The sequence below is a fragment of the Micropterus dolomieu genome, linkage group LG23, assembly GCF_021292245.1.
Source record: "Micropterus dolomieu isolate WLL.071019.BEF.003 ecotype Adirondacks linkage group LG23, ASM2129224v1, whole genome shotgun sequence".
Classification (NCBI taxonomy): domain Eukaryota; kingdom Metazoa; phylum Chordata; class Actinopteri; order Centrarchiformes; family Centrarchidae; genus Micropterus; species Micropterus dolomieu.
The window spans coordinates 11,931,990-11,955,155 of record NC_060172.1 but is presented as its reverse complement, the minus strand read 5'-3'; the positions used below and the strand labels follow the sequence as shown (position 1 = coordinate 11,955,155).

The 23,166-nt window shown below is 40.8% G+C and overlaps 1 protein-coding gene across 3 annotated transcripts; it reads right to left on the bottom strand.

Annotated features, from left to right (window-relative positions):
* Positions 1 to 190: 190 nt before the first annotated feature.
* LOC123962752 (E3 ubiquitin-protein ligase CBL-like) lies at positions 191 to 22,551 on the bottom strand. Of its 3 annotated transcripts, none has more exons than XM_046039046.1 (15): positions 21,963 to 22,551; positions 19,825 to 20,072; positions 16,682 to 16,828; positions 14,928 to 15,084; positions 13,309 to 13,430; positions 12,947 to 13,084; positions 12,015 to 12,102; positions 11,645 to 11,776; positions 10,493 to 10,708; positions 9,517 to 9,633; positions 8,903 to 9,192; positions 7,460 to 7,627; positions 6,378 to 6,484; positions 5,662 to 5,847; positions 191 to 4,691 (listed from the first exon to the last, which is right to left on the bottom strand). In XM_046039046.1, exons 1-15 carry the CDS (start codon positions 22,104 to 22,106, stop codon positions 4,327 to 4,329), a joined length of 2,625 nt encoding a protein of 874 aa, XP_045895002.1. In that variant the 5' UTR covers positions 22,107 to 22,551; the 3' UTR covers positions 191 to 4,326. The 3 variants fall into 3 exon arrangements, with proteins under 3 accessions (XP_045895002.1, XP_045895003.1, XP_045895004.1); XM_046039047.1 differs by having other exon boundaries at positions 10,499 to 10,708; positions 21,963 to 22,550; XM_046039048.1 differs by lacking the exons at positions 19,825 to 20,072; positions 21,963 to 22,551 and adding an exon at positions 18,354 to 18,437.
* Between the last annotated feature and the right edge of the window lie 615 nt (positions 22,552 to 23,166).

The window sequence follows — 23,166 nt, the reverse complement described above, 5'->3', positions numbered from 1 at the left end:
GCTTACTAGCATTTATTGCTGCTTTTATTAATATGTATTGTCAGTTGTAGATCTTGTGCTGTATTTTATGCTCTGTTAATGATTGTATGTTCCTCAAATGTAAGCCACTTTTGATAAAAGCGTCTGCCAAATGAGTAAATGTAACCAGCGAACAGTCCTTGGTCATTACGGAGAAATGACAGATCAAATGTTAAAGAAAATACTGTTTAATTAAAAATCTTAATGGCTTAGGCATGGAAACATGGCAACAACGAATGCTGAGGATATTAAAAAGACAATAAATAAAATCATATTTACACAAGCAATAACAAGAAGCAATAGAGACAACTTTTTAGTAGGCAAGTTTCTGTTGAAAAGGCTAGTTATACCATGATTATGCCACACATCATTAACCAGTGGATCCGAACAAACACCAGTTTAACAGCGACTCTGAGGGAAAGAGAGAGTGAGTGTGTGTGGGCGGGCTCGTGCGCACACGCCAGAGAGACAGTGGGGCCCCTGGCGTGCCTCAAGTGTATCCTCACACAGCGGCACTTCCATGGTCAAGAGTTAGTCCCTGTTAGAGCTGTTCAAACACTGAGATCGAGTGAACACAAAGCCAAGGGACTGAAGACACATTCTCTGTAAATCAACACGAGCTGAGGCCAACATGCTGCTTTTGGTTTGGGGCAATTAAAGGTGCAAGATTTAATCAGGGACATGATCAATGTACACTAAAATTCCAGCATGATCAGAGTTTTGCTCATTTTACTGACTTTCCCTATGGTTTTACATTATTGTACACGTATGTTTCCTGACTACTTTAATCACATTAGGGAATACTTCTGTTGTTTTCAAGAGACAGACATGTATAGACATGTTTCAAAATAAATCAAATAAAAAAATATGCATAATGACAAATGCCAGCATCAACTAGGGTTGGGTGATGCCGCAAAATTTGGTTTCAATCCGATACTTATAATCATTATCATGGCCAGGATCACAGACATCAATACAGAAAACATTTTATTGTCATTACTGACAACTAATCAGTGTATTATCATTTGTCAAACATGCAGCATTTATTTTTATTATTCTTTGTTAATGACTTAATATCAATGTTTAAACACAGGCCGTTTTTAATGGCAAATAATATTGTAACATGTTCATTATTATGTGTGTTCTCTGAACTAAAGAGGTGACTGCACACCAACAGCAGCAGAGATGAAAAATATTGCAGCACTGTGTGACCAGGATGTGGCAAAACATGTCATGGATCCATTCATTTTACTGATGCTAGTATTGACTTTCAAAACAAGACTTTGTATTGGTAGTTTCAATGCCTAGGGGATCAATCTGCCCACCCCTCATGTCAATGTACAAGTCAGTACGGGTTGCATATTACATTCAAAAGTTGGAGACTGTTTATTATTATGAAATTGTTTATATTAGAATTAGTAAAAAGTACCTCATAATTGCAACAAAACTAAATACTTGGCCAAAAAAAGCATTTTTCTCTCCTTTAGTGAATGCAGTGTGCAACCCCCGTGACAATGACCTGTTTCTATATTTAGAAACTATGTTGTCATTACATAGTTTGTCCACCAGGGAGAAATATCTCCCTAACTGTTGTATTTAACGCTAGAGTGCGGTACTTTTACATATGAATGAACACCTCATAGCCAAGGCCTTGCCAAACGAGTTCACATAAATGCTGATTAAGCCTGTCATCGCCAGGTAAATCTCTGTATTCACAGTATATCAGTTTTGTTTTTTCCTGTAACGACAGCAGCAACTCAGTATGGCAGAGCCTGTACGTCATAAGCACGTGTCCACAAAGTTGTGCAAATACTCTCCCTGTCAGAAGGGACAGAAGACTCAACTTAATTCAACTTTTAATTCAGGCCTAAAAAAAGAGAAAGTATTGATTGGGCTTTAAATCTCTTGTGACGCTGTCTGCATATCAAACGACCCCATGTGGAGGACCAACTCCAAACTCTTGATATATTGTTAGTGACAGTAAGTGGATATCTGAGAACATCGTCCAATTGAAAACGGTTTAGATTTCCATTTCACTCAAGCATTAAACGTCGAGGATCTTTTGGTATCGTCTGCTGGCATGTGCGGGCTGCGATGGACAGAAGGCACATCAACATATTACAGCTGAAAAGTGACCATTGAAGATCATTTTGGGAAGTGAAAAAAAGAAAAAAAACAAATTGCACTCATAGTTAAAAGGGGACGCTTTCTGACCTTTTCCGGTTAAATGTGAAAATGCAAATGAGATACTCAGTCCTGTCTTGTTCCTGGCAGTGTTATGTGCGCATTAATAAGGAAGAGCCATCTTACAGTGGATGGAGCTTCTCTTACAATGGATTTGTAAGTATGCACTGATGTAGTCCTGGACTCCGATCAGACTCCCTGCTTTAATGACTCAAGACATCTTTTTCATCTTTGCTCTAAATGTGCCCATGATCCTATGGTTGGGTTAATATGATGCATCATAAAAGTAAGGATAAGGTGACTGGGAAGGACAGCTGCACATTACTGATCCACTTGGAAGAAATCTAAAAACCTGAGTGAAACCCACAAGTATTGATGACTATTTAGTTTACTCTGTTTCACTTGCAGATCCATTTTCTGTGTATTGATTAGTCACTTAAGCTTTAATATAAGCTGCTTAGAAGGTTGCGTACCAGCCAGTGACTTGGTGTTTTCAATATTCATCCTGCAACAAATGCCATAACTGCTGAGTGACAGGACTGATATGTACTATGATGGGTTGACAACTGTAACTAAGTCAGACATCTTAAGAGTTTTAAACTGGAGGACGTAAATGAGCCCGCGGAAGCAAAACTAATTTTAAAATATATATCTAGTGATTGTATGTAAAGCTGATGTGGGTAAAGTAAGAAGAGAAAATCCTTGGAATGTGTTGTTAGTGTTCGTCCACAACACTGCCAACATTACATCGTCATCCCTACGTGTCCTTTAGCATCTGTTCATTCATTACATTCAACCCTGGCTTATTACTGAGTACCTGAGTCCACATGACAAATTTCAGGTTTTCTATGCTTTAGAGCTCAATGTAAATCTCTTCAATCTGATTTCTTAGCAAACCCACTGAAGCTGTTGTGGGTAGAAATGTAATGTTGAGTTAAGAAATCCTTTCGCACTTTAGTAAGAAACTACAAGAGTATACTGAAGCTTTTGAGTAAATAAACCAGCCTTCAGTGTCAGACCACCTGGACTGGTGGCAGGCAATCACGGAATTAAATGACAAAATAAACATCTGAAAATTCAGTCATTGTTAGTACTATACACAGCACAACACCTTATGAGAGTACTGAAACATTAAACCTGTCATTTCATAATAAAACCATCACTGAACTGGGAGCTGAGGGGAAGTATGGAGTCACGCTCGACTTGTCAAATACCATCGAAACAGAGCGAGCCACAGTACAACACGAAGCCCTGCAATACTGCACTGCGACTGAACATTCACATTCATCTGCAAGAGAGCGCACACACATACACACCACAAAGTTAATCGCAAATTTTCCGACCAAACTCGCGTTGCTACCTATTCGTACGCCACGATTTGCCAAGAAGCCCGTAAAGCACCAGAGTGAATGGCTGCCAGCAGTGGGACACAGAGTCAGGAACAACGATCCGCAGGCTCCCTCTACTGATCAAAGTCACTGTAGCTTCAACACTTAGCTTAATGAGGGAACGTACTCTGAAGGGAAACACTGCCACAGCACGAGTGGACCTCAGCAGAGTACAACAGGGTACAAGCTTGGCTACAGAGAGCTTACATTAAAAGGCTTCAAACTTTCCATGTATGCTGCGTTCAGGTCATATCGGACTTGCCTGCCTCGGCTGAGCTGCTCCTTAAAACCAAACACTGACAAAAGTTTGAACTGACCAACCAATGGATGCTTACAGTCGAGGGAGCCTCGTGCTCTTTCTAGGCCGAACACCTCAATCTTAAAGCGGCAATTACGAGTAAACAAGAGATTGAGGCTTTAATGTCAACCACTTGGCACTGGAATAACAGTAAGATTTTCAAAATAATATATTTTCACACTAAAACTCCATTTAGAAAAGCAAGAAATACTTGTTGCAGTTTGTTACATATGATTTGGATGAGAATATTTCAATGACAAGTACTTCCTGTTAGTCTGCATCTTCTGATATGACGTGAACGCAACATTACTCCTCAGAGTAAAGCCTTTTGGCAAGTACTTGTGGCCCTGCAGGAAAGTGCTTGGTAAATGCTATCCATGGTAATGGCACAGAGTGGAGACGGAGACAAGACAAAGAGGATGGGCGTTTCTGGAGCGACTATGTGGCGATATGTGCCGTGGAGGGGATAGAGACAAACTCGCGTAGGATGTTCTTGGCAGTCTCCAGGTTGTTCTGGGCGATCATCAGGGCTTTCTGGATGTCCTGGATAGAGTAGCCTTGGGACACCAGGCATTCGATCTCCCCGTTTAGGGCCAGACTCCCAGGTCCTGCGGGAGGAGGAGCAGAAGGAGGAGGGGTGGGGGCAGGGGGGGAGGAGGGACCAGGGGAGGAGGACGGACCAGGGAGGTCTGGCAATGGAGCAGAAAATTCACGGTTTGCAGGGCGAGGCCGCCGGTCTGAGTTGGCTCGCCGTGGGAGAGGTTTCGGGGGACGTTCAGGTTCGACAGCTGCTGCAAACATACCTGGAAACAAAGTACAACAAAGTAGACAATAGTCGGTGAAAGTGGAAAACTGTGTTGGGTACCTGAAGGAATACAGAGGTTTTAGATTGTTGTTAGTGAACAAAGATAGTTAATGATCCCTAGTAGATATTTAAGATTTATGGTAACACTTAAGCATGCAGCAGACTATGATGAGTGACATGTTGGCTCTTTTTGCCTCTGCAGACGGATACTTGAATGACCCATGAAACATGTTTTGGTCAATCACTAAAAACATTCCAAGAATACCGACAGTATTCACATAGCTCAGTGGAGATTTTGCAGCTATTGCTTTTTATTTAAAATCTTTTATTTTGTAGATTTAGGAGGTCTAAATGTTCAGTGACCCAGTTGAAGAGTATGTGTGCGTTTCCTTTTGTCTTCTTGTAGGTAAGTGTTGTGGGAAATTTGCTAAAATATTGTTGTCCATGTTCAGTGGTTAAAGGCATAATGGACAGGAAGGGTTGATGGGAGCAGAAGGGCCGCTACCAAGCTTAAAGGCAATATGATATGACGATTTCTCATCCAGAGGAGTGCCGACTGTGTGACTGGATGAAAGCTCGAGAAACAAATAAGTAAGTGAACCTTGAGTTGAGATTGTTTTGTCATCTGCTGTTTCCAAGGTCAGGCGTGAACTGTTAAGCTTAAATTATTAAAATGCTTTATAATGCTGGTTGAAAGAATGTTTCATAAATGTCTCTAAATTTAAACTAATAGGTACAAAGATTGGTGAATCTAAATAGCTGTTCTTAAAGAAAAGCCCTTCAAAGCCTTCACACACACACACACACGCGCTGTGGGCATTGACGTGTTATGCCTGTTTACTATCTGTCTGAGAACTAGTAGGTAAACTGTGTCCTCATCACCAAAGAGATAATCTTTAAATCTGGTATTTTGCCTAAGGACAGCAGATGTTCTAAAAAAAAACAGAACAATTTACAGAAATACATACTGGCTTCTACTGCACCATCCATGCTGAGTGCGCTGAAGGCAGCTGAGGGGCCGCTGATATCTGACTGGGCTCTCCTGGTGGGGGCGAGAGGGACGACCGGTCTGGGACAGTCGTATATGTAAACATCCTCCACACTGGTTTCTTCCATCTTGTCCTGGGGAACCGCAACTGAATGTTGAGGGAGGTCTGAAAAACAAGCATCACAGTGGTTACTACCTGTAGTCAGTATACAATTCATGTATGTACCTGCAATGCAATATAACAGCTGTGAATTAAGCACCAGTACACAGCTTACATTTTACACTGATAACTTCTCCCTTTAGCAAACCACGTAGTACCACACTACTGGAAAAACTAATGTGATTACAATAAGTGATCAGTAATACCAGTAATAAAACTGGTATTGATTGGTGACTGGCTTGCTAAGAAAACACAACAGGTAACAAAGACAGCTTTGGAGTTGTTGAAAGTACTCTCTCTTCTGGCTGACTGGGGTACAACAGCAGTGAATAAAAATTTCCCCTAATTTTTATAGTGCTTTTTCAAGAAACTTACGCAATGAATGCTAGCTGTAACACTCACACAATAGTGTATTAATGCATTCCATGCCTGTATTAGGGGCTCAGCGCCAGGGTAATGCTGGCCCAAGAATATAGATAAAAAGACTTGAAGTGAAACAGCAAAATATTACAGTGATAATTAGGTGTGAATGTTACCCAGGTCAGAGGTCTGTGTTGTCTCAGAGGAACCAGCCTGGGCCTGGATGTCACACATAGATTCGTAGACTTGGGGGTCCTCAAAGTCACTGTCAACCACCTCAGTGCTGAGGGGTGGGGGGGTGGGGGGGAGAGTGAGAGCAAGATTATATTTGTCATTTTTGTCCGCTCTTCAAAAACTGAAAATAATTCTCTGGATTTCTGATGTGTTTTTTCTATTTCAAACATAAAAAGATGAGTAACTTTGCTGCCTTTGTGTCACACACTGCAGCATCACCACCTAAAAATTATTTATTAAGGCAAATGAAAATCAGCAAATAAGTGAAAGGGAGTTGTGGGTTTATGCACCACTACCACTGAAGCTCCAGAGCCCCCTGGTGGATTAATAAATAACTGCTCCAGATGTAGTATTTAGTCCAGTACTATTGTAGTATGTGCAACCCTATCCAGTTATCATTACTGTTATCATTAGCTGCAAACTTCTTATATACAGTCTATGGCTGAAAACCAGCATCACACCTGAATCGCCAACTGAACTGTAGGTTGCATTGTGGGTAATGTAAGCCGAGGTTTTGACAAGGAAGAATAATGCATGAAGTAAAAAAAAAAAAGACACCATTTCTGGTTCTGCTGCATCAATTTTTGTGAGCACAACAATCTTATATGAATTGAATTGTAAATCTGTGGATAAGTCTTTAAGTAAGCAGTTAAGAAACAGACCGTGGAAGACGTGGTTCTGACATGACAGTTTGTCGGTTTGCTCCACTGCACACACTGTGATCCTTTACTTTTCTAAAATCTTGTTTCATCTTTTTAATTATTTCCCTGCATTGTTGTGTAGAATCCTAATTTATTCTAGATGCCGATACTGAAATTTATAGTTCTTCCAAATGGGAAAAGTGGAAACAAAATGGCTACATATTATGTTCATGCAATGGATAAATCACTTAGTCCTAAGCCCATTCTAAAAAATTTTGTCCAAGGACCAATTTCCACACTGAGACACTTGATAAACACTTATCACTTCAGGGCAATGAACGGCCCTGTGGAGCCCTTGCACCACCGCTGGTTCTCCTGTTTACCTGATGTCATTGTTGTGATTTGCCTGGGCCGGCGGTGGGGGCACCAAGGAGCCTGTTATGATCCAGGAGGCCCCAGGGGCTGGAAGAGAGGTGGGACTCATGTACTCATTCTCCTCACCGTCAGACGATGGCATCTCCCCAGCCGACGCCACGGACCCTGGCAGAGATCTGACCACAGACAACACAAAGCATGATGGGAATGTCTCAACTTCCATTAGGTTCTCATTTGAGAGATCTGAGGTTACAAAAACTTGCATGAAAGCTGGTTTATTCTTGACGTCTGGAATACAGACGGTGTTAAAAATTATAAACTCACTGTTCACTTTTCACTGAGAGGTCTCACTTTGCTTTTCCCAAAGCTGTCAACTGTATTGCCCAGCCTTCTACAGCCGGAAACTATTTGGTAATGGCTAAATAAGTGAACCTTGAATTTAGAGGGGTTTTGTGTTTTTTTTAATCATAGTAAATGCTTGAATTTGAAAACCCACAATTCAGTTAGACGGCAACATGTAATCTAACATCTGACTGGTGTGTTCACTGTCACTTTACCTGGTCCGCTCTTGTAAAATATCCACAGTGTCGCGACTTGTAACGTAATCACCGTGTTTCTCTGATAAATGCTACAATGTGTAGCCTAACCTGGGCGGCCCGCCAAAGTAAAGTGTTTGTGTGGGAAACACTGAATGAACCGTGTTTTTCTTTTTACAAGCCAGGTCTTTCACAGTGTCGACCAACATTGTGTCTCCCTCCGTCTTGTTAGAGGCTTTGTGAGTAGACGGCTGCGTGCAGATGCAGAGGGAGGGGCGGGTCTGCGTGGTGAGCGAGAGAGGGGAGCAAACGCTGGCAGGACTTTACGGAAACATTAATTAACTCAACGTCAAACTATATTGGTATAAATGGTATTGTCTAATCTCATATCTTTTGAAATTATATCAGTACACCTCATATACAGATATACCGCCCAGCCCTACTGGGCAGATAATATTTACAATACAGTATCTATTCATGTATGTTTAGATGGAAAAGAAACATGTGCCTTTCGTGTGTATAATTTGGTTCATATCATTGTTAATGTCTACTGTTTTCTAGCATCGTGTAAAGGTACATAAAATCAAAACGGGGTAATTTTGCTTATAATATGCCTCAAAATAGCAACCATCATATTTAGAAGCTGATATAAGTCTGCCAAGGACAATGTGGTCACACAATGAATAAGTATGAAAAGCATGGAAAATCATTAATTTATTTTTATCCTACACGGTTAAAATAATTTTACTGACTCACTGGTGTAAGAGCTACTGTATGCTGGTTTAGCAGTTATATTCAACCGGACAAAAGCCATTTTACATATTAACTCTTTGTATTGTGATTGTGTCAAAGTCTAAATTCTGTCCCAGCATGTTACTACCTATACACTGCCTTTCAAAAAGCAGAGCTCTGTACCTTGCAGCCAGGCAGTAGATGGCGTTAGTAGCTGCCTGGGGTTTGCTTCCCTCTCCACTGGTTCCGTTGCCCTGAGGTGTGGGGGACAGGCCTGACAGGGCCTTGGTTACCGGACGTGGGACCATGTAGTTGGAAGCCCAGGCAGACTGGTCTGGGGTGGAGGGCAGGGGTCTCCTCTGGAGTCTGGAGTCCTGGATAACAAGGGAGGGGCGCTCTGGAGGGGGAGGAGGGGGCAGCTCTCTCAGGGCTGGAGGCAGAGGTAGAGGCTTGTCTCTGTGAGTGGCTGGTATCTGGGGTGGAGGTAGGAGTGGATGGTGGTGTTAGCCAGCAGAGATGTGAATACACACACACACACACACACACACACACACACACACACCCCCACCACTAACTCATATTAGCTTCATTTGAACTTTGAAATGTATTTTTGCATAGAAAGAAGACTGTAGATTTTGTAGCCAGTGTGTAGACGGAGAACAATTACAACAACCAATGTACCTATAGGAAACGAGTATTGTTTTACGAAAGACTTGAAAAAATGTGTCCCTTTTCCATAATTCTAACCTCAAGTCCTGATGGACCTCTATTCCACATAAGTGCACACACACACTTACCTTGGCTGTGGCCCCCTGACTCTGTGCACTGTGGACACTGGAGGGTCGCTGCTGCAGGAGGTCAAGTCTGGGGGGCACCGGTGGCAGCTGAGACACTGGAGACGGTGGGCGCTCTATCTGCACACATTCATTAGAGATGTTGCATGCATGGCACAGAGCAATGAGGTTTATATGACATCACTATAATCTAAACTAATACAATGAAGACCGTTTTACAAAAGTCAACTTAGTAAGCAGTGACTAAAATGATCCCACAGATTCCTGATACTAAATCTTATCAGGTGAGTGTCTGTCGAGTTGTTGTTTGTTTATGGCTGGTATCAAACTTTAATAGTTTTATGGCACCGACTGAATTGTTTCGATACTACCGAGTAATTTTGATACCCAATGAGTAAATCTCATCCGCGTCACTGAGCCAATAAGCACCCAACATGCTTCCAAAACATGATCGGCTGTCTAACGTTACATGTCGAAGAGGCAAGCAGAAAAACAGAACATTACGACCAGAGACAGGGCTCACTGCCAGCTAGTTATCTGCACAGATAAGGGAACTTTGCGTTGCTTGTTAGCTAGCCATTCCAGCCAACCTGTATCTGCTCCACAGTGAGCCCGTTCACCACACATCCTTTTCTTGCCACCGAGGGATGGATAAAATGGACCAGAGACAGAGTGTGTTCACCAGGTGAACAGAGAGAAATAGTCCTGAAGTTGATGGTGGATAGTTGTCAGACCAGGGTAGCTGCTCTTTACCACAGGAAAAAGTAAGAGGTCTCACTCTGCTATTTCCCAGTACCACATTCCCTTCTTCTACATCTACAAAGGCATATTGATGCCATTGTAGAATCAGGATCTGTAAAGGATCTGTTTCTGCCATCAGGAACGGATATTTAATTCAAGGTATCGGTATTGAACATTTTTGAACGATACCTAGCCCTGTGTTTGTGTATTTGACGGTTCATGTATGTGTTCCTCTTACCCTTACCTTGGTGCAGGCCAGTCTGCTCATGACAAGGTGCTGGTCCTCGAGGCGATCATCATCTTCCTCGTCATTGCAGGCAGCTTCTGCTCTGCTGGACCCCTGGAAACCAGCAAAGGAAGCCCCACTTGCCTTCGGGTGAAAGGGGTCCACTACAATGGGCTCTGTGCCTTTAATCTCACAGCGGCAAAACGGGCAGCCTTGACCCTCTGACTCCTGAAAAATACACACAGCAAGCAAAGTTTCAAGTTTGAGAGCAGAGTTAAGGTCTTTGTCAGATATGATGAGACATTAACTTTTGCTCAACCACAAATTACAGCTGAAATGTCTCCAACGCAAACTACCAATGAGCATCAGCTTAAGGGTGAAGCAATAAAAGTGATGATGAAAACAGCAGGGTACAGTATTTTAATCCCTTTAGTTCTTCCACATGTTTCATGTTATACTTCAATTGACATTGTTTAAAAGCAAAATCCATGATCCAAAAGTCTAAAAAATGTTAAAGAAGTGAAGAAGGGAAGTAAGTATTGACAACATCTGCAGGAAGAGCAACATTTCTTTAACAGCAGCTTAACTTTGAAGAATGTTGAGCTTAAGAATGGGGAAGCAAAACTGCACTGAATTAGTGAATCGCTAAGTGAGGAGACTATTTCTGTTCTGAAACTCAGAGCAACAGAGTGGTGAGTTTAACATTATGATGTTGCTCTTATGGACATAATGCTGTGGGGAAATTCAGCATAATATACATTTCCACCGCACAAATTCCATTGGTCCAGCAACAGCAATGTCACACTGATGCACCAATCATTTCCTTTATTTTGATGTCAGTGTGAAGTGATTGTCATTGAAACTCAACACTTCTTGTATAGATTTTAAATGAAAACCCCAAAAGGATAGGGTGGGAGTATTCCCTGTGAGGGGTTGAAAGGCTTTTATTGTGAAACATAAGCAGGAAGTGTTGCGTTTCACTGACAGCAGCATCTTTACAGTGTCAATATCAACAAAGAAGAAACTGGAAATAATGTTTAACTCATGGGAGGAAGCCTTAACATCAAAGGAATGGACTTCCCTTTTCCCCTTTCCCCCTTTTGGATAGCCAGGATTTACAGAGCCTCTATGTAATAAAACTTTACAATGTGTTGGTGGCCTCACCTGCCAGGCAGTCAGACAGGAGGTGCACATCAGGTGTCTGCAGGGCTCGATCTTTACATCCTTGTCGTTCTCTGCACAGATCTTACAGAGCTGGAAAGTGGAGCCCATCTCACAGTACAGCTCATACTGCTCCTGCAGGGATGAAGAGGCGACATGGGTTGCTTATAATGAAGGCCATTCGTTATCATCATTAAGATTGTTTATTCTTTAAGGTTTTGTTAAAGATGTATCCATGTCTTCTTCTATCAAGCAGAAAAATATTTTAGCATAACATGGTTAACAAAATTTGCCTTATGCAGCTTCATACTAAAAACATCTTTCCTGTGACAGGGTTGACTGGTTTGCAACTGAGACACAAACAAGACCAAACCTGAGTAACTTTGATGTGGTCCTGTGGAGAAGGTTCACACAGCCCTGTTAGATCTGGGTTCTGTGCACGACCATCTGGGAACAGATAGCTAGAAAACCACAGTAAACACACAATGGTCGGTATTAAATAGTATTCCTTAACTCAACCATTAAAAAAAAAGAAAAAAAAAAAAGAGGGAGACTACAGAGTTCGTAATCATTTTCTCGTCACTTCAAGGGATTCCTTTCACGTTGCACATTCATTTGTTCATTAAAAAAAAAAAAAAAAAATGCTTAGAGCAGCTTTAGGATCAAGAATCCCTGCCTCAGCTGATTGGTGAAGCGTATTTAAACTGGAGTTCTGCTCACGTACCTTTAATTTTATGTCATGTTTTTTTTGTTACAGCTGCCTTTCAGGGCCACACTGAAGGAATGTTTGATACTTTAAAGATGTGTTTTCAGAGGAGCATTCCTTCCATGCTGCAACAAGATGCATGCTGTAATACATGGCTACAATAAGTTATTTTACATTGTTAATTGCTGACATTTTTATTAAAAAAGGATTATTATTATTATTATTATTATTATTATTATAAGCCTTTACAATCCGCCATACCAATCAGAACAATAGATTCCGAAGGGTCTTAAGGTAAACTCAGGTGAAACTGTAGCACTGCACAGGTAGTATCATGTTTTCTGTTAGTAATAAACAAATCATATTAATGTACGCTTTCCACATACATTTTAGTGTTAAGATTTGAAAGCCGTTATTAACACAGTAAAAGACAATAACATGCCTTCAACATGCTGACTAACAATAGGTATTCTGGAGTCATTGCTGATGCGATTTCTAATCTTTTTTTACCCATCCCTAGAGGAATGTATGTATGTACGTATCAAATACCCTAAAATGTATAAATTGGTGCATTAATAGTGTGTTGTAGTGGGACTCACAATCCCTCTCTGTATCCATCAATGAGGGCTTGGAAGAGTGGTTTGTTATGGGGGATGGTCTGCAGGATGTTTCCATCAGCTGTCACGTAGCCAATTGCCCACTGGCCCAGCCGAGTGCAGCTCAGCCTGAAGATGTAGCTGGAAGGAAGAAAACAATCTCAACCAACAGTACGTACTGGCAGTGTTTACTGCAGTTGGGCATTTGACTCGACCTATCACTCTTAGAATTATCCAAAACTTTAAAATCATGAGGAAGCAGCATTTCAGTGTCCATAATTCCATGTATTTGTAGTCCACACGGGCTGATGACGCGGAAATGTATTTTGGGTATGTGTCATTTTAAGGGTTCGTCTGTGTCTCACCTGCCAGGTTTGTGGATGAACCTGTGCAGTCGAGCCTTGACCTCATCATAGGTTAAGAAGGCCATGTAACCAGGGTGCGTGACTGCCAGACTGTTCCAGTTCCTTAAAAGAGACGACCATGGCTACACACACAGACAGACACACACACGAAAATAGTGTTCATGATAACAGCTATTTTAGGCTTTGTTCAGCTTTACTGCTCAAATCTGATTTTAGGATATCTAGGCAGGAATCTGATTCTGAAAGACTGCAGTAACAACCAATCTGAAGAAGCACAAGACGTTTTTTGTTGAGAATTTCAAAAGTGTTTATCTAACAGGATTTAAGCCTTATACAACAATGTGCCGGCAAAGGCACGGACGAAGATTACTAGCAAGAACACTACTGATGTTAACAAAACAAGTTTTATGCATAGTAGGCATGCACATTAAAATTAGGGCTGAAAAAATTCATCGGTTACTAAAATTTGTTTAATCTATATAATTATAAAGCGCACTGTTTCGCACAGACATTTATTACTGTCACACATCGCCCTTATGCTGTGTGGATGCAGCGTGACTGATGGTGCCGTTTGCAAAGTGGAGGAAGAGACAGTGTGGGACGAAGAAGAAAGTGTCCAAAGTATGGGATTATTTCAAGCTAAAAGAAAACAACTCTGTAATGTCACAGTCCATCCACCATAAAAGGAAACTTGTGTCGCGCCTACCAACAGCACGACGGCAACTGATCAGAAAGCACACAAGCGGACCACAGACAAGGTAACAGCAACTTTAGCATTTAACTGAAATCATGATTGATTGTTGAGTTGGAGGCTAGCCAAAGTAAGCCGCTATCCTCAGCTGTAAATGCACACACGTGCATTTGTTGTTCTCCTGGTTCGGCTGTGAGTTTGGGTTATAACGTCACACTCATGAGTTAACTGTGTCGGTGAGCTGCACCTCAGTATAACTTGTACAGCACTCGGGTGATGTTTGTGTTGGTAAAGCAGTTGTCTGGTTGTTGGTCTGTTGATGTTGTTCATCTGATGTTTGCTGTATGACACTATGAATTTCCGAAAGGACAAATAAATATCATCTATCAACGTACTGATCCCGTCAGCTGATCCCGTTAGCGGGGTGGGGGGCGTTGCCAGCAAGCAAAAGTACTTCTTAAACGACACATCGATGAAATAATCTATAAAAGTACTGGCTACAAAAGTTCAAGTACTAAAATCATCGTTAGCTGCAGCCCTAATTAAAATATCGTTTAAGGCAGGCACTGGACCAATAGAAGACAACATAAAAACAAAAGTTAAATAAAAAAAGCTTTATATAGGTTTTATGATTGGATTCAACAGGTTCATTAGACCTAAAAAATAAATGGTGTTACTTTTGGTAAATAACAATGTAAACCTAACTTTTGTCTGTTTACCACAAGATTCCACAGGGTACCTTTAATTAAGTTCTAATTTCTAACATCAATGATCAAATAATGATTTAAAGCCGCTCTGAACTGATTAATGACTGAAAGCCTCTAAATCGTATTGCCTAAAATGTGAGTTCTTTTGAATGCTTCTTTGGATTACTATTATCTGTGGACACCATAACATCTCCATTATGCTCTCTAATTATCAGCCTTACCTGGAAAAGCCTGGTGAAGATGTCAAACTCAAAGACAGAGATGTAGTCGTTGCAGGTAAGGTCGATGGTGGACTTGAGAGCCATGGCCTCCAAGCCCGAGCTGATAGGGTGAAACTCGTGGAGAGCCTGACGAAATGTCCTCCATGGCACTATGGTCCTACAGTACATGGGAGGGACGGAGTCCGAAATTACAGGTGTTGTAGGAAAATAACCATTCATTATGGTTTAAATGCCATACACTGTGTTCACAATCTCAAAACCTAAAACTCAGACAGCAACTACCAAACAGAATCAGTGTGAATGGAAAGCTAAAACTGAGAGAAAGAGTCAAATTTAAAAGGGGCTATAAAGTAGTTTTCAGTGGCCTCTAGCGTGAGGTCTGCCTGCCAAAAACTATTTGTGTATCTTTTATGGGAGAGGTTTAGAAGACCCAAGACGGGATGAATCTTCCACTGTGTGTTGTTGTCCTGCACCGTTATGTTGCATTATTGTATATTATGTAGGGTCACATAAGTTACAGCGACTAAGATGGGCAATAAAGCTGTGTACCGGAGTACCGGTATAACAACAATAAATCTAAATTGAATGTTACAAAGCAAACAGCGGCAGATCTGCGCTAATGTAGCTGGCTGCCCCTGCCTTGCACCACTATAGGCTAGTATTAAATTGTTCTTGCAGGCTAAAATCAGCACTTTGACATAACACCAGGGGTACACAGGATAGTAATACGGATTGTGTTAGCAGTTTGTGTTGGAGTCTGTGTTGACCTGGGAGCTGGTCTTTTTTTTATGTTGACTCCATTTAGTTAGCTGCGGTGTGTTTTGCTGTGTGTACAGTTCAGAATCAGTAGCAAAGAGGCTCGGGAGCGCGTGCATGCAGGAAATTCAACCTAATTTCTTCGCATGTAAGGCAGAATAGGGGTTGTTTGTTCCAGGAGACCAAAAAAGCAGGCGGATACAACCCGTTCACAAATACTGTTATGTGGGGGTTTCCCCCTGCATGTGTTCATCTTTTTGTGCCTGTGTTTACCCCTCTGTCCTCTTTTTCCTTATCCATGCAAAAGTGGTGCACCTGTGGTTAGATGATCGAGGGGAGGGGAGCTAAGGGCATGGACTTCTTGCAGACAGGGGGACGTCAGAGCGATGCAGAGAGGACTATTGTGGATTAACAAACGGTCTCCCATAGACATCTTTGCTTTTTCCCTTTTCCAACATAAGCTATGCCGTGGGAGAGGTTCTCTTTATTACCTTAGTTCATCATCTTATTCATGGCGATGTAGATTTATCGTTCCTTTAATTTTAGTTAGGTTTTGATGTTTTCTTAGTTTAGGGGAAAACTTCCAAGGCAATGGCGCATTGCGAGGCTGGCTTGGCAGCTTCCCTTTCTGTTTACTATGATTTCCAACCCTTTTGTTTTCAGTTTAAAGTGATTATGGTTATCTTTATTTTGTATTAAATCTACAGTTGCATTCTCTTCCCCTGGCGTTCTTTCATGTTGTGGCCTCTGAGCAGTTTGGTTGATTCAGCGAGGCCATAAAAGCAGAAAAAACGTGATTTCATTAAAAAAAAAAAAGAAAAAAAAAAACACTACATACGGTCCCTTTAACTCAACATTGAATCCAATTTAAAACTTGCAAAACAAGCTCTTAGCACAAAACTACAGCCAAATTTGCAAGTTCAGTGAACATGCAAACACCTGAATTTACATAGTTTCCTCTTTTGGTGTGTTTAATATTTGATTAAATAAAAACTCACTTGTCCCCAAATGACCTTCTCCAAAATTCGGCAGCATCGGCTTTGGTGATCCTGAAGTTGTCGCCCTGAAATAAGCCATTGGGGAAGATGGCCTTTAGCTCTGCTAGCATGTGACTGAAGATCAGAGACAGTTTGGTAAGGTTTCGCCTGAGTGAGAGAAGAGGAAGAGAGAGAGAGAACGAAAGAAATATAAGTTAGTAAGGGACATTATCAGACTAAGTTCTAATATTTGTCCAAATTCATATCACTATTCATAAAAGTAACAGGCATTTAACAAACACGTATGTGTGTGCTTATCCACTACTAAACAAGGCAAAGTACACTCATACGCTTTAAAAGATTCCATTTTTTCCTACTAATTTTAGCACGGGAGCAAACATTTGTAATGTTCAAACCCAGCCAGTTTCTAAAATCTTAATCAAACTTCATACTTCTGTCTAGTTTAATCTCTTATGTTTTTTTATGAAAGCTGAAATGAATGGATTAACAGAAGATAGCTACTGTGATAATCATTTTAGTTACTTTTCAAGCAAAGGTAAACACCTTTGCTTGTTTACCTTGTTGACCACCTCCTTAAATGTCATAATCTTTTATATTATTGTAAACTGAATATATAATGAAACTCATCAGAACAACAAACATGCACAATAAGCATTACAAAAACATCTTGACAGCTGTAACTCTGAGGTCCAACTATGAATGCGACTTACAGTGGATAGAAAAAGTCTACACACCCGTTAAAATGCCAGGTTCTTATGATGTAAAATAACAAGACAAAGATAAAATCATGTCAGAACTTCTTCCACCTTTAATGTGACCTATAATGTGAACAATTCAATTGAAAAACAAATTGAAATCTTTGAGGGGGAAAAATGAAAAATAAAACCCCTCAAAATAACCTGGTTGCATAAGTGTGCACACCCTTAGACTAATACTTTTTTGAAGCACCTTTTGATTTCATTACAGCAGTCAGTCTTTTTGGGTAGGAGTCTATTAGCTTGGCACATCTTGACGTGGCAATATTTGACCAGTCTTCTTTGCAAAAGCGCTTCAAATCTGTCAGATTGCGAGGACGTCGCCTTTGCACAGCCCTCTTCAGATCACCCCACAGATGTTCAATTGGATTCAGGTCTGGGCTCTGGCTGGGCCATTCCAAAATATTAATCTTCTTCTGGTGAAGCCATGCTTTTGTGGATTTGGATGTGTGCTTTGGGTCGTTGTCGTGCTGAAAGGCGAACTTCCTCTTCATCCTTTTAAACGATGCCTGAAGGGTTTGTGCCAAAATTGCCTGGTATTTGGAACTGTTCATAATTCCCTCCACCCTGACTCAGGCCCCGGTTCCAGCTGAAGAAAAACAGCTCTAAAGCACGATGCTGCCACCTCCATGCTTCACTGTGGGTATGCTGTTCCTTGGGTGATGTGCAGTGTTGTTTTTGCGCCAAACATACCTTTTGGAATTACGGCCAAAAAGATCTACCTTGGTTTCATCAGAACATAACACATTTTCCCACTTGCTTTTGGGGGACTTGATGTTTGTTTTTGCATACTTAAGCCGTGCTTGGATGTATTTCTTTGTAAGAAAAGGCTTCTGTCTTGCCACCCTACCCCATAGCCCATTCATATGAAGAATACGGGAGATAGTTGTCACATGTACCACACAGCCAGTACTTGCCAGAAATTCCTGCATTTCCTTTAATGTGGCTGTAGGCCTCTTGGAAGCCTCCCTGACCAGTTTTCTTTACGTCTTTTCATCAATTAGGGAGGGAGGTCCAGTTCTTGGTAAAGTCACAGTTGTGCCATATTTTCTCCACTTGATGACGACTGTCTTCACTGTGTCCCATGGTATATCTAATGCTTTGGAAATTCTTTTGTACCCGTCGCCTGACTCATGTCTTTCAACAATGAGAGCTCGCTGATTCTTTGAAAGCTCTCTGCGGACCATGGCTTTTGTTTGAAGATGCAACTAAGAAAATATCAGGAAAATCCTACTAGTACAGCTGAACTTTATTTGTGATTAATCAGAGTCACTTTAAATGATGGCAGGTGTGTAATGACTTTTAGTTAACGAGTTTGAATGTGATTGGTTAATTCTGAACACAGCCACATCCCCAGTCATAAGAGGGTGTGCACACTTATGCAACCAGGTAATTGTAAGGTTTTTATTTTTCATTTTTCCCCCTCAAAGATTTCAGTTTGTTTTTCTATTGAAAGACCTGGTGACTGATACATTTGCTGATTGCACAAGTTGTTCATGCAGTGCATCTATCAGGAAATGTTTGATAAATATCTGAGTTCGTCAGAGGAAGGAACTTTCGCTTAGTAAGGTCTTTCTGAGAAACAGAGGAAGTGGCCGTGATTGCGACAGTTTAATCATGCCCTTTTCATACATTTGAGTGATTGTACTTCAGTTCACTTGGCTAGTCTACTTTTGCTAAATATCATAGGTTGTATTTCATCACAGTGACGATACCTGTAAAAATCGAGTGTGGAGAAACTTCTTAGCAATTGATTATGGACATGTAGTGTTTTTTAAAAGGTATCAACAAAAGAACGACAGAGCTGTATGTTTTTTTTTAAGATCTAGTGGTTACCTGGACTGTTTAAAGCCCATAAAGCCCATACATGCACTATAATTATGTCAATACGTCACTGCCCACTTAATATTGACCTGCAGTGTAAATTAGGTACTTGCTATGTTTCTAAATTATGTTTTTTTAAATTCTTATTTAAATAAAACAGTAACACAGGCCAGAAATGACAGAGGACTCCCTTTGAATTGCTTAACTTACAATTTAGTGTTTAGCTTGGAAAAGATTTGCTTCTTCCTTGAAAATACAACAAACTGGATAGGTCCAAAGGTTTTCACTTAGCATTTAGATGAGACCACCTATTCTAAATCAACCAATGCTAAGCCCAATTCTGTACTGTAAAGCCATGCAATCTGTAGTGAATTAACTTTGAGACTATCTTCAGGGCTTATGTCATAGACATGGAGGCAACTCAAACTTAAACAATGATAAACCAGATCTTTGTACCATCTGTCTGTTACCCAAACACTTTCCCTGCTTCACATCTCTTATACCCTTATGCTGCATCCTGATGCCTCCCCAAAATAATGACATTTCATCAGGATATTAGTCTACCTGGGCTGGGAGTTCTCCTCATACATCCGCTCTTTGGCCTCCTTAAAAAGGCTCATGGTCTGCTTAGTCTTGTTGGTCAAGTTCTCCATGACCACGCGAAAATACTCATTCTCGCCAAGGATCTCTATTTTGCCCTCATATCGGGACAGAATGGTGCGGAGGTGCTGGTAGGTATCCGGCAGCAGGTCCAGGATGTAGGGCGGGCTGTTTTTCAGTGCCACCTTAGGGTTCTGGCACAAACGTACCACCTGAATAGGAAACACAAGTGCCCAAAGATGGTGTTAAAGGATAGGTTAATAATTTTTCAGTTAATAAAAAACTGTTTTTGCTTCCCGTAATTCAGTGGTTCTCAGACTATTTCTATCATCCCTCACTTCAGAAGCCAAAAAAGTAAACAGATTGGATTGGGGGATCAACACATAAAAAAGGAGCCCAGTTGAATTCAATTGAAATTAAATAAATGATTCAGGTCATCTGCAAACTCTTTTTTTTTTTCCTACATAAATCATGTTCATTCAACTTAGTTCCACTCCATATTTTCCCCCTTGTCATCCACGCCCCCCCTCCCCCCTCCCCCCTGCAGTGGCTCTTCACCCCCCAGTTTTTGAACTATTGCTGGAATAATTCCTGCTGTCCAGACCGGCTATTATGAAATTCCTTCCTATGATCTTCCAGTGTACGTGATGGGGGACAAAATCCACAGTGCTGTTTCTGTGCAAAAAAAAATTTCCAACGTTTATCTTAAGTTAATGAGGCTTTAGCAGCCTGAGTTTGATAAGTCCCATTCTGCAAACACACATCAGGAGGTTAAGGTTCAAACTTAACATTTTTACTTCAGTTGAATTTAGAGTATAAATACTGACTTGACGCTCACTTTGGCGGTTTCTTTAAAAAACATTGTTAGGTGCATTTTACTTTTTGCTTTTGCAGTAAAAACAGGAAGGATGAGGGTGAGTGGGTATTTTTACAGTAGGTGTTAATTAATAAACTGTGAAAGCAACTGTGTGCGTTAATGTTTGCTTTTCTTTGAAACTGTATAACAAATGTAGTGTATACTTCAGGGACTGAGGGAACAGCATTGGGAGATTTGGTTGAAATAGCAAAACGATGATAAGAATATTTCTGACTGCCATATGCTAAAGTTTGGAAAAGTCACATAAACTGATGTACAAAACAACAAACTGTTGCACTTGTACACGTTACATCAGACAAAACTCCTCACAAGGACTAATTTTCCATTCTTATTACAATATATTATCACGATGCAATTCCACTGCAAGGCAATAATCACTAATACTGTATCATCCAGTCCTAAGAGGAAGCATGTGAACCACTTACAAAAAGTTTTAAAACCTCCAACAGTAAAACGGATCAGTCTGTACCATGTGACATGCCGACACATCATACTGTAGGTGCAAATGAGGCAGCACAGCTGCCTCTATGCGCAGTACACTGCACAGTACAAGGCACAGGAATGTAATGGTATATTGTACTCTCTTCTTAACCCCAGCCTATGTGAATTAATCTCATATAAACTCTTGTCTCCTCACCTAGCTCAGTTAAGAACTACAGGGACAGTAAGCAACGCATATAGAAGGCACACACAGAGTATATTTTCTTACACCAAATCTAAATACCAAATAGAAGGTGACCTCCCAGTGACATTCATGAGTTGTTTCCTAAAAGTCCATTGCTAAATCATCACCAGATTACAATCACTGTGACCTAATTCTCTATAAATGATCCCAATTAGATAATGCATCAAAGACACTATTGTACTCCAATTTCACGGCTTACATTTTTACAGTTTCCTCATAGAGACAGCCTAAAGAGCGCTTTGACTCAATGAAAAATACCTTTCTATATAGATCTCTGTGATCTAATGCTATGGGGTTTAGTGGGCCTTACATTTGTTCATTATAAGAAAGGTAGTTTCACAATAGACTATGGCAAATGTGTGATATATATATATAAAAATACAAAAAGACAAAACAATGTTATGCTCATAGTCATAATGAATAAAAAGGGAAGTGGCAGTAAATATTTTTTATGCAAACTACGGATATCTGACAGAACTTAAGTGACAAATTTTCAGTTCCGTGTTAACGATTTTTTTACCCTAAAAACACTGGCAATACCTTGTCCATGAGTTTCCAACATTTTTCCACCATTTTCTTATCGACCACTGCAGGTTGGTGAGGCTGGGGAGGCTGCTGGCTGGGCTGAAAGGCGTCCTTCATCAAGCCGATGAGACCGGCGCCCCTCCTCGGATTTCCGGCCATTTATTCGGTCGGCGACCGGGGGTTAGCCCCGGGGCTGAGGTTGACAACCAGGGATTATTCTTCACACGATTTTCAACACAACACCCGTTGTTTTGCTCGCCCTATCTGTACTTAACACTTCTACTAATTTGTCATGCAGTTGCTGTTTAAGAGCAGGACAAAAAAAGCTGTGTACACTGTACGCGACGGAGCTAGCTAACAAGCTACATTTGAAAAGCCTCTCTGTTTAATTCCGTCGCCAAGTACAACCATAACACATACTCGTTGTGTTGCTGTGTCTGCTGTCTGACACTTAGCTATCTCCTCTTGGCGACGGCAAGTTAAAGCCCCCTGAGAAATCAACCCGGCTTATAATAAACTCTGGGTGTTAATAAACCACACGGAGCGATCAACAAACAGGTTGTGAAGCAGCTCCAGCCAACGACAAGAGAGCAGCTAGAGTAAACAAGGATGTCCGGCTGCACCCTTCAAAATAAAGGTATGGTCAATGAACATGCAGATGGAACATGCGTCAAAAGAGGTGATGAATAGGTCTGTGCAGACCTCTGCGAAATTAAACGTTGCAATACCGCATACTTCAATGCAAGATAAAGTCCTGCATTAAGAGAAAAAATATTAAATTATTAAAATAGTGTCAAATCTTAAAGCATACTCATGCACTACTAACTACTAATAAACACACTGAGGTTGCAAGTCCCCCCAATGAACCCCACTCTGCTTCTGAACTGGAAACACAAAACAAATAGTCTCCAATTAATTTTATTATTATTGTTTATTCATTGAACTGTTCAATTATACTTTCTGTCTTTACTTTATGTCTTTTCTCCCTAACATGTAGGTTTAAATAAGATCTTATTGAACTTTACTGATACTGAGGGATGTAGTTGTACAGCAGTTACAATACAAAGTTAGAAAAAGGGGCAAATACAAAGAGTGCAAATATAAAATAAAAAAACTACCTCAAAGCTTTGTCTAAACTGCCAGGAATACAGTTATGGGAAAGTCATTCTTAAGCATTTTAGTTAATCTTTGAGCACTTTTTTTTGCAGGTGTGGTAAAT